The 12,401-nt window shown below is 44.4% G+C and overlaps 1 protein-coding gene across 19 annotated transcripts in view; it reads left to right on the top strand.

The window, feature by feature from the left end:
• The window catches only part of EIF4G3 (eukaryotic translation initiation factor 4 gamma 3), a 1,568,346-nt gene that overhangs the window by 790,995 nt on the left and 764,950 nt on the right, over positions 1 to 12,401 (top strand). For 18 of the 19 annotated variants that reach the window (XM_085608969.1, XM_085608978.1, XM_085608977.1 and 15 more), the window contains one exon: positions 1,690 to 2,499. In XM_085608969.1, coding sequence (XP_085465095.1) covers positions 1,690 to 2,499 — 810 coding nt within the window. The remainder of the gene's footprint in view (positions 1 to 1,689; positions 2,500 to 12,401) is intronic. The other variant, XM_085608965.1, reaches the window with a different exon arrangement.

Here is a 12,401-nt window from a genome sequence, read left to right as displayed (position 1 = left end):
TGGATACTTTAATATGCCCGCTGAGTGTATTTCCATCCTCAGAGGCTCACTTTTCCACTACTCAGCCCACTATTAGGCAAAGTGGAAAAGGTTCATCTACTACTGCTTACCTCAACACATCGATCCACTCAAAACAGCAGTGCAAGACAGTCGGCTACCTCTTTCACATGTAATGTTCAGGCCTGGCTTACAATTCCATTTGTTTGGATTTGGCTGCAGTAACAGCCTACCTACAGAACAGGGAATCCTCTTCATTATTTAGACTCCCCATTATTAAGGCATTTATGGAGGGACTTAAAAAGGTTATCCCCTCAGGTTGCCCCCAGCCCCGTCCTGGAACCTCACTGCAGTCCTCACGAGGCTCATTAAACCCCTTTTTGAGCCCCTTCACACTTGCGCTCTCCAGTTTGTCTTGGAAGGGAGTGTTTCTAGTAGCTATCATTCCCTTCCGGCGTGTGAGTGAGATCCATGTGCTCATGCTTAAAGATAATTTTTTCAAGATTCACGCCAATAGGGTAGTCTTTAGACTTAACCCAAAGTTTCTACCCAAGGTGGTCTCTTTTTTCCATCTCAACCAAACAATTGAACTTTGTGTTCCTCCCACTTCCAGATTCAGAGACCTCTTCATGCACATTAAATTTAAAGAGGGCCCTTATGTAGCTTATTGATAGGACAAAGTCATTTTGTAAAATACAAAAATTATTTGTCACCAATGCTATACCCAAAAACGACAGTCCCACATCTAATACAGGTATAGCTCGCTGGCTAGTCAAGTGTATTCAGACCTGATTTGCCCAAGCCAAAGCACTGCTCCCTGCTCCATCCATGCCGCATTCTACATGCAAGAAAGCAACCTCAATGGCCTTTCTGGGTAACATCCCAGTAGCTGAAATCGGCAAGGCAGCTACCATATTCTACACCCTACATGGTCACCAAACACTACTGTTTGGATATACTAACATTCTCTAGCTGGCCATTGCCTAGGGGAGAACTGCTTTGTAGTCTATGCAGAACTAGTGTACAGCTACACATGTCATGAACAGAAAGTGTTACCCTATAAGCCTCTGTTCATGGCCTGTGGTGCTGTAGATTCACATGCACCCACTCTCCTCCCCGACTGCCTTCAGCTGTTGCAGGCGTTTTACCTTACTTTACTACTATTACTTTCTTTGCTTGGTCATCCTCTGTTACTTTTGGTTCCATCTCCATCCTCACTCGGCATGCAGGAAAACAATCTAACAATGAAGCCGATACCCATTCACTTTACAAATCATAGGAGTTACTTTAACCTTGTGACTGGAAAGATTTCTTCAAAGAAAAATGTTGTGGACATCAGAACCCAACACTAGACGGCAGGTGTATGCAGGACATGTGAATCTACGTCACTACATGCTACAGGCAGATGATTACTGGGTAGGTAACATTTTCCTTCTATCCCATTGGGGCTATTCTCAAAGTTTTTTAAAAACAGTGGTGACATTTCTTTTTACCGCGGATACGTTTATTACAAAGCTTTCCTCTACTGTTTTCTTTTACTCAATCTTCCTTTAGTCACTTTTAAATATCTTGAATTTTCTTTTTTCCTGTAAGAAAGGCAGTGAAAGGAAAGGAGAAATATCTAATTTCTGAAATGTCATAGCTATATTTGTGTATGCATGTTACCTTAATATTTGTTTCTTCTTTCCCTAGAAGAACAGCCAACACTAGATCCAGTATTAAAGTCTCCTCCAGCTTTTCGGCCAGACCGCAGCAATGAAAAGAGAGGGCAGACATCAGAAGCTGTAGTGTTAGACCGAATAACTGAGCTTCCTTCTGTTCCTCCCACTGCTGAAGCTCAATCCGTAGCTGCTGCAAATGTTTTTTTAGCACCCGCCATTATGTGCTGCACACCTCCAGCTGATGATTCTATCAACAGTTGTGAACTTGCTGCATTGACGGAGGAGGCAAGACTACTCACTGCTGCAGCTCCTTGTGTAGAAAGCAGCGAGACTCTAGACATTGAAGACACTCAGGAAGATGTATGCAAGGCAGCATTTGTGATGATGGTGCCTAGTGATATTCCAGTGACTGTTAGTGCTCCTATAATTTCAGAACTAAATGGCATTAGTGAATATGCTGCTGCTTTGGACAGTACGTTAGACATGACTCTAGGTAATGAGACGCTGACGACAGTCCAAATGGAGAAGCCAGAAGTTTTTTCCTCCCTAGAAACAGGCTATGTACATTGCCCTACAGTACAGCCTGCTACTTCCATCTCTCCTTCTCCTGTTCCTTCACCTGTGAACGATAATGCTGCCATCATTATTGCTGCTAGCTCTACAATTTTGTCGCCTCCTTTCACTGCCACTGCTGAGAGGAACTTGGAAAGAGAGGATGACTTAAGAACTTCCCCCTGTGATGATACATTAGCTCCAAAGAAAGATGAACTGGAGGCAGAGGTTCTTCCACAAACCACTCCTGATCACTCTGTCTTGAACTCTAGACGGAGTCCTGTACAAGGTAAGCGTGTGGTCTTATTCATTGGTTAAATTCTTTGTCAAGATTTTCACCACATAATTTGCAACCTTTTTCCAAATGTATTCTTTAAATGGAGATGCTGCACCACCAAAGTTTAAGCTGACAATCTATCTTTTATATGCAGATTTATAATATGCCACTAGACAGTGACTTCAGAGAACAGATACGTATGGACTGAAGATTAAAAATAATAGATCTCTATTGCTAACTGTAAACTAATTTGACAGCTGATGGAGAAGAGGAGTAATAGTTTGTTTAATGATCTAGAGTGTATAAAGGGTCACCATGTAACAGTGATGCCCTTTAGTACAAACTGAGGTGTGAGGGCTCTGATAGTAAATTCATTGTAAAATTGAGACCCGTAAACTGGCTTTGTTTTATTGTTTTGTGTACCTTACTTGTGTAAGGAAAAATTCAGGCTGAAAGGTGCTACCCAGTCATTAAATGCACTAGCTACTATTTGTGAATGAAGGTCATCAACCAGAAAGAATACATAATGGTGTGCTCACATACAGACACACTTCAAGCATGCACTTATTCCCTGCATGTGGAATGAATATGTTTTGATGCATGTTAATTTAGACAACCCCTTTCTAAATGTGTCAGTTTTATCTGCGCTCAGAACTTTGTATATTTAAAAAGATATTCATCCTTCCATGGGTGATCAAATAAGTACCACTGAGCTGGATTTTAACGTCTGTTGTGTTTAACAGTGAAAAGTGATGAAAAATACATTATTCTAAAACACAATTTTAGTTTTTCATATTTCTATTTACTTGTGTCTTGCCTTCCGAAAGAAATGTTTAAAAAAAAAAAAAAAAGAACTTATTTTATTAGATTTTCAAGGTACATAATGGGCCATTCCCCGCAATAAGCATGTGGAACATCAGATAAATCCAAGGTACCTGCGTTTGTGAAAAACTGAAACCCCTACCTGACCTGCAGACAACACAACATAAACATGACACAGAGCATTTTAAACCCCACAAAATAGATTAATTTAGGATATATACAACCACCAGTGACAATATGATAGTGTCTGGACAGTTCAGGGACTGGAATTGTATGAGGGAGCCATTCTATACGGGTCTGTGTGTGGTAGAGGCTGTAACTCTATTCCTCGATAAAGTGCCCATCTAGACCATATTTTCCTGTGTTTCTGGGGACACCCCCGACCCTGGAAGACCTCCATCTCTGCACCCATACAACTATCTAGGGCCTTCTTCCATCCACCAATTGTCTGGGGGGACATACCCTTCCACTGCTGTTTTATTTCTTGCTTGGCCAGGGTGAGGGCCAGGAAGAATAAGTGCTGTTTATATTTGTTCCTAGCAATCCCGTTGGTGCTATGCAATAAAAATAGTCTTGGGTCAAATGGGAGGTTCCATGATAGGACGTGATCTAAACAGAACACTACTCTGTGCCAGAATGACTGTAGTGCACTACAGTTCCATACGGTGTGTATGAAAGTCCCCTCCTCCTTCTCGCAGCGGAGACACACTGGGGACTGAATGGCCCTCATCCGCCATAGTCGGGATCGAGTGTAATATATACGATGTATATATTTAAATTGGATGAGCCGGTACCGTGAGGACACCGCCGCGCCACAGGGGCTGGCCAGGGCCTCTTTCCAATCGTCATCCGTCATGTCTGGTAAATCTCTTAACCATGCGGCCTGTGTCTTATGTAGAGTAGTGTGGGTGTTAAGCATCTGATCTATCTGACGTATTTTATGTGCCACGATGTCCCCCGTGAGCAATCTCCCTTCGAGGGGTGGAATTCAGGCAGAGTTTTGAACGAGTGCAGGAGGGGGTTGAGTGTGTTTCACAGTTGGAGATACTTATAAAACTGTGTCTTGTGCAATTGAAATTCTATCTGCAGCTGTTGGAAAGATTTGAGGCAAGTGCCCCGCATGACATCTCCCACTGTAGATATGCCCAGCAGATCCCACTTCTGGGACCCTTCCAGCGCCACAACAGGGCTCAAATATGTACCGTGCCATAGCTGTGTCATACTCATCATGCGGCCTTGCCACCACATATGTCGGACCAAATATCTCCAAGTCCGAATCACTACTCTACCAGTAGGTGGCAAAGAAATCCACGTTTGCATGGTTATATAGGAGCTGGAGGAGGGGTTTATGCTCCATTGTCCTATTCTCAAGGATCCGAGGGCGAGTTGTACCACCACTCGATGACGGGGAAGTGGGATGCCGCATAATAAGCATATACTTCTGCAGCTGCGATGACGCTGCAGTATGTGGACTTCGTGCAGGTGCGCCATGCTACCCTGACCGCCCCTCTATCCCAAAATAATTTATTGTGAATGGCGTTAATGTACGTGAACCAAGTGTGTGGTATATCATAAGGAAAGTTCTGGATCCTATATAGAATACAGGGTAGGGAGGCCATTTTAAAAATTGCCAACTGCCCATACAATGATAACGGGAGGTGAGACCAAATCGCCGTCTCGTCCCGCAGGCAAGCCATGAGTGGGGTGTTGTCATGGGCCCATGAGATTTTCGGGCAAGGGGTGATAAAAAAGTCCAGATATTTGGAGCCTGCAGTCGCATGCAACAACTGTGCTGCCCAAGTGTTGCGTCTCTGGTCCCCGCACACCGGTAAAAGAACTTAATTGGTGGGATTAGTATCGAGGCCAGATGTTTCTCCAAAATACTCAGAGAATTTGCAGGACACGGGGGCCTGAGAACCAAGGGTCCGTCATGAAGAACAGCACATCATCGACATAGAGTGCAATGCGGTCGGAGCAAGACCTCGACCACTCAAAGCCCCGGATCCCCGGGTTGCTCTGTACCCACGCCGCCAGGGGCTCTACCGCTAGGGCAAAGAGTAACGGTGACAAAGGGCAACCTTGTCTTGTACCTCGGTCAACCGTAAAGGGGGCAGACTGATGACCCGCCACCCTGACTGAGGTGGTTAGATCTGTATATAGCAATCGTACGTAGGCCTGGAAGCGTGGGCCAAAATTCACAGCTTCAAGGATTTGTAAAGATATGTCCAACTGAGAGAATCAAATGCTTTTTCAGTATCGGCAAGCAAAGTCGCCGCAGGGCGACCCAGCTCCGGAGCCTTTGCCATAGCATTCTGGAACCGCCGTATTTTGTGTCTGGTGGAGCGATGTGGCATAAAGCCGGATTGGTCAGGATGAATCAACTCCTGAATGCATGTGCGTAGGTGGTCTGCCAGGACTTTACCCAGAAGTTTGGGCTCAAAATTTATAAGAGAAATGGGGTGATGGTTACTACGGGTGGGCATCCGGGTTTTAAAAACAGAATGATCTCTGCATGTCGCCAGTCCAAGGGCAGCACATGGCAGTCACAAGCCTCATTTAACGCCGCCAGGAAATGCGGGCCCAAAGCATTCATGTGTGGCTTAAGAAATTAATCGAGAAACCTGGGTCTCGGCCCGGACAAATATTACCAAGAGCTGCAGTAAGTTCGTCCACCGTGACGGGGACATCCAATTGCGCTCTCATATGATCTGTAAAAGTATGGGGAGGAATATCTCTAAGAAATTCAGCAATTTGGTTTTCTGATATTTGTTAAAAAGCGCAGAGAAATAGCATTCAAATTCCACATTACTGATTTGGGGGAGGAGTATAATGTATCAAATCAAATCAAAAGATACTTTATTTCGAATTTAGTGTGTAAATTCATAAAAAGTCACATACATACAAGTTTAAGATACACAGCCAAAGATTTGTAAAAAATAAGAAGAATAAAGTTCCCTTGACAAATTTAACAATCCATATCCGCTCTTGATTTCAGTGTAGATTTTAAAAAACGGACAATAAAATATATACAATCCGTATGCAGTAATTGTAAAAACATTAAGGCGGGTTTAACCTGGATAAAGTTCATTTTCTTTAAAATAGGTAGCAGGTAGGTTTTCCTTGGAACTAAATAAAATTTGCAAAAAAACATGAAGTGTTCTAAATTTTGTGGTGAATGGCCGTCACAGTCACAAGCAGGTAGCATCTGTCCCGAATAACCCACTCTGGGTCTAGCCACTAAGAGGTGGTATGTGTTACATCTAAACCTAGTTAGTAAAACATTTTCGTGGGTTGTAAGAGAAGACATTAAATAAGGCTCAACAGTTGGGGTAGTTTTTAAGGTGAGATATGCCCGGACACTGGGTTTGTTAAGCTCGTTCCCTTCCCTTTCTTGCGTCCTAAATTTCAAAAAAAGGGTTTTAACCAATAGAATGTCCTTTTTGAGGATCGTTTCAGGCTTAGAAAATAGAGAACCCCTACCGATTAATTCGAATCCCCTTTTGATGTGATTTAACCAAGGGATTCGTATCCTGTTCTCTAAAGCCAGGCAATCCCTAAGTATACCTTGTGTCAAGGGTATATCCGGGTTAAGCCAGCACTGTAGCCAGAGAGTCAGGGGGCCCAGCACTAACTGGTCGTCTATGTAAGGTACTCCCAGTTCTTCATGGGCCACCAAGTTTGGAGTACTCTGCGGAACACATAGAAGTCTTTTCAGGAACTTATTTTCCTCGACCTGTATAGGTTTGGTCGCACCACGTCCCCACAACTCGCTACCATAAGATGCTATGGCGATACTCTTTGCTCTATAAACCTGAAGCATAGCCCCAGTTGGTTTCTTCCCTATTTTGGAAGCAAAGTTAAAGATTGCAGCATTGGCCCGAGCCATCTCCCCCCTTTTTTTGTGTATCACGGCATCCCACTTAAGTTTATCGTCGAATAAGACACCTAAATAAGAGAACACCTTGGTGCTAGGTATTAGATCTCCTCCTGTTTTAAAGATAAATGTCTTACTAGAGCGTTTGCCCAAGCTCATAGTATAGGACTTTGTACAATTGATTTTTAAATCTAGCTTATTCATGAATCCATAAAAGGAGTTTAATATTCCGTTCTGGCTAGTAGTACGGCATCATCCGCATATAGCAGAACGGGTATACCCCGTCCAGCTATACGCGGAAAATCTGCACCAGTCTCTAACAGGGTCCTCTCAAGGTCATTAATGTAAAAATTAAATAAAAACGGGGCCATGATACATCCCTGTCTAACACCTTTCTTAATTGAAAAGTCATGCGTGACTCTCAGGTCTTTACCGTACCTAATATTGGCACGGGTTGAAGAATGTAGGTCTCGTAAGAAGTTAATCAACCCCACATCTACACCACTCGCCTCCATGGCCTGCCATAGCTTTGACCTGTTGACACAATCAAAAGCAGATGAGAGGTCCATGAAGGCGAGGTGGATTGAGCCAGAATGCACCACAGTATATTTATTAAGTAGTAGGTACAGGTTTAGACACTGTGTGATGGTAGACCGCCCTGCGTGAAAACCATACTGACAGTCTGTTAAAAACTTATTGTCAGCCGCCCATTCCTTCAGCCTGTTTAAGATAGCCCGCCCTATTACCTTCACAACCGAATCAATAAGTGATATTGGTCTATAGCAGCTAGTGTCGTTTCTATTGCCTTTCTTGAAGACCGGCACTATAGTTGACAATGCCCAGCTGTTCAAACATCCTTCTGTGGCAGCCGCGTTGAAAACCGGGCAAAGGATGGGTGCCCAAAAATGGGGGTCTGACTTAAAGAGATCTGGGGGAATCCCATCAGGTCCCGGGGCTTTATTGCAAGTCAGACCATTAATACCATCTAATATCTCTGATTCGGTAAAGGATATGGCTGGAGCCTCCCCACGACTCACTGTGCTAATATTACATTCAGCCGGGATATCAAACATTGCTTCAAAATGATGAACCCATTCACCTTCGCCAACGTGAGCCACCAAACCATCGCCTCCCTCCTGATGGAAAAGGGGGCCGTTAACAACTTTCCAGAACCTGGCACTGTTATTCAGAGTGCTACTGTCAACTAATTCTTCCCATGCTGCTTCTTTTAAAGAAGCCTTACGGGAGGCTAAGGCATCCCTGTACGACCTTCTCAAGGTACGTACTGCCGTTGAATCTCTGTTTTTTTTTGCCAGGGCTTCTCTTAGGGCCTTAGCCGCCTTTGTGCATTTGTCATCGAACCATTTGGGACCCTGGTTGACAGTATGCCCTGAGTTTGTTAACAGTAGTTTGGATATTTTCACAGTTAAATTTGAAAAAGCGTCCAAGACGCATTTTGCATTTGATCCAGCGGATGTACATGTAGCTATTTCTCCAGTACACTGGTTCTTTACATTTTCGTTAAAAACACCGGGTGATATTTGGGTCCACCTTAACCTCCTTTTCCCATCAGTAGGTCTTAAAGCTCCTATAACTGGATTGTTGCAGATGGGGTCAGACAATACACCTCCAAGATAAACCGACAGCGGATTATGGTCGCTAAATTCATTTGTTAAGATAGTAAAATCCCCTAAAAGGGGTACTAACGATGATGAGATAAAAATGTAGTCAATAAAAGTGCCATTCCCTTTTCCATTAAAAGTTGGAATAGGGAACAGTGTGGACGAGCCCATAAAGGCCATAACTGACCCCATGTCAAAATCACACAGGAAATCATTAAGTTCCTCTCCATGCAGCGTATGTTCGAAGTGAAATCCCGATATTAGCGGGCAACTCAAGTTTGCTAAACATGTGGTAGAAGGATTACCACATGGGTGAATATTGAAGTCCCCTGTGATAATCAAACTGTGCTTAATATTGGCCATATTTTGCATTATAAAAGTAGCCAATAACTTTATATTTCCTCCTTCTGCCTGAATAGATGGGGAATTATAAAAATGTATTATCCCCCATTCGGTATGCCCCTTCCTTAGTGTAATAGCTAGAATTCCAGGATGAGAGTGTGTGATCAAACGCACCTGGCATTTGATGTTTAGTGAGACATAAATTACAAGGCCTCCCTTAGGCCTGCCACTAGTCGAAGGGGAGGCCGGGACAAAGAAGGCCTTATAGCCATCTAGATATTGTTTTCCATGTCCCATGTTTCCTGAAGACTTATAATCATATACTGGTTGACAAACGCAATCCAGCGTGGATCGTTACTTTTTCTAGCCAAACCTGCGATGTTCCAGGATAAAATGTTATATTTAGGGGTAAGTGGGCTAACCATAACACTGTCTTTACTAAGATCCTGTATTGGAGTATGGGAACTTATTGCACTTGATGACTGAGGGTTTAGTCAGTCACACTCATTGATATCTGATAATGGCAGGTATCTATTCCTTAACTCTAGTCCTGAGGGAAGAGGGGGATTTACCATGTTCATCGGGGGTTGGAAACAAATAGGTGGATGGTTACAAGAATTCTGTCTCGTAGAAGCCCTAGGATATGTGTAGTCCTTACTACTGACATCCTTTCTGTGCATCCAAGGTTCGTGAGAATAAAAGTAACTAAGGGACAGAATGACTATGTTAGAACCCGAACCCGAATAACCTCTATCAAATTCCTGTAGTATTTTCTTGGCAGTGTGTGGGTTATCAAAATTCAGAACAATACAATCACCATTAAAGGATTTGGTCCTTTTGCCGATCCAGTTGGTTCTACGGGCCATTATTATGAATCTATTAACATCCTGTCCCCTGTATAAATTATTAGTAAACCATTGATTCAATTTATTTTTAAGTTGACCAAAGTCCTCTGTGACCCCGTCCTTCAATTGGGGGACATTACTCAAGATTACAGTATATGGTGTGGACTCCAATGGAAGATCAATCGAAAGGGGTTCCTGGGGATGTTGGTCAGAGGAAAGCCGTTCCCGAGTGATCATTGGTCTATCAACGGTGCTATTGGGCTTTTTAGATTCCTGGGGCCCCTGAGTGGTGATTGTTTCAGTTAATGGGACAGAGGGATCAGCTGTATTGGCCGGGGCCTTTCTTCTCATTAATGTTTCACCATTATGTACCTTAGAATTGCCCCTTAACGGTGTTTCTACTATGTTATTTTGTGAAGTGACTTGTCTGGTATCAGATTTCCACCCACTATTCCCTTCTATGAGTGCTAGTCTATCTTCTATACTTGAAAGCTTTTTGATGATCGGATCCAAAAGTTTTGTTAGTAGAATTTCAAACTTTTCTAGGTCGCACACATGTGCCTGATCCTCAACTAGGGCACCCTTAGATACCTGTCGCACCCTGGTGCTATTGCCACTATCAATTGTGTGTATTTTGAGCTTTATCTATTTTCCCTGCCTCTCTATCTTGTGCTCCCACTGGCTTACAAACCCTTTTCCCCTTCTTTCTGGGGTTTATAACCATGGCTATTTTGTTTTTACCCTGTTTCCCCCTGGTATTCATCCCAGTGTCCACAACCTTGGGTTCCTCAACAGTTGGTGTAGTCGTCTCCTCAGAGGGCAGAGAAGTAGATAAAATAATAGGTGAACCTTCGCTAACACCTGGTTCTGGCAATGAGAGAAATTCTGGTGTTACTGATAGCCTTCTCCTAGAGCTTTGGGGATCTAGGGAAAGTCTGCGTTCAGTGTCCAGAATCTCTTGGGTCAATACAGAGTTGGCCCTTGATAGAAAAGCATCCAAGGTACCCACCACCCTGTTGCCCGAGTTACCCTTGACCTTATTCATTATCAGGGATGAAGGAAGTTGTTACGATAACCCTGACTTCCTTAGTACGCAAGTCCCACAGGGAGAAGACTGAGGATGTCATCAAATCAAGTAACAGTACCTTGGTTCTTGTTAGTCCGCTCCAGTATCCCTGGGAATGGTTGAAACAGGCCAAATAACGTGGCCCAGCCCAGCCTACTCCGGGCTATGACGGGCCCGCCCTTCGCCCGGGCGCCTCCCGCGCTGCGATGCACCCACGTGGATTAAATAACTCCCAGGCGCTGCCTGACGACACCCACGGCAAGCGCCTGGCTCAGGGGTTGCTGGGAGGTGTAGTTTTTGCCAGGAACCGTTTCCCTCACGGTCGCGTTGGATTCAGCAAGATGCGAGAAGGTACGTGCTCCCCAACGATGATAGCCGTTCCCTTCACGGCGGTGCTCTGCGGGCTCTGGCAGTATCTGTACCTGTGTCACTCCTCTGTTTGCGCGTATTGCGTCATCGGGCCCTCTTAACATTGGAACACCCGTAGGGGAGTTATTGGCTTGGCATAGTCTATACTGCATCTTACTAGATTTATCCCCCCATTGGTATATACGATGCTGTGAGGCTAACCAAATTTCTTTCGCTTCCTGGGTAAGATGTTGCTGTATGTGCTGTTGCGCGAGGAGTAGATTACGTTGGTGATGCGGATTAAAGTCTGCTACAAGTTGAGCTTCTAAGCTCCTTTTGTGGCATTCGAGGTCTTCTAGCTGTGCCAGTCTTTCGCGCTTTTCCCCTGCACTGAAACTTATATCTACTCTGCGGATTGTGGGTTTGATTGCTTCCCTCAAAATAACTTTGGATGGGGCTGTGGCCACGTTTGCCACAAGGTAATCTGTCAACGTCCTAGCCAGAGTCTCCTGGTACTCTGGGTCCCAGAGGTGCCATGGAGACATGCGCCATCTGAATGGGGTTTCTTGGGAAATCTGGAAAGAGACTCATTAACCGCAGACATACAAGTGTATCCCTGTTCTGATGGTTGATATTCGCGCTATATGTCTAACCATCCCAATGTAGTGGCAAGGAGGTGTAGTTTGTTCTCCCCCGTCCGGGGTTCCCTCCTGAGGTCCCGCCGCCTGTCTGTAATGCCCTCCGGCAGCTCTCCCCATTGCTGTGTGATTCTATTGATGAAGGTGTTTCCCAGGGGAGGGGGGGGGGGGGGGTATATAATGCCTATATTAATTGGTTCACTATACGGTGTACCTGAGATGATGGTGTATCGGCCCCCAAGATCTAGCTACTGCTTGGCGTGAACATAGGGGACCCTGCGATGTAGAAGAAAGGTCGCGCCCCGAGAGCCCCTGGCGAATCCGGAGTGGTAAACTGTATGGTATCCAAATCTAGCA

Source organism: Triturus cristatus, chromosome 1_2 (genome assembly GCF_964204655.1).
Source record: "Triturus cristatus chromosome 1_2, aTriCri1.1, whole genome shotgun sequence".
NCBI classification, from domain to species: Eukaryota; Metazoa; Chordata; class Amphibia; order Caudata; family Salamandridae; genus Triturus; species Triturus cristatus.
The sequence above is the reverse complement of the archived record's forward strand: the minus strand, read 5'-3'. Positions and strand labels throughout refer to the sequence as shown.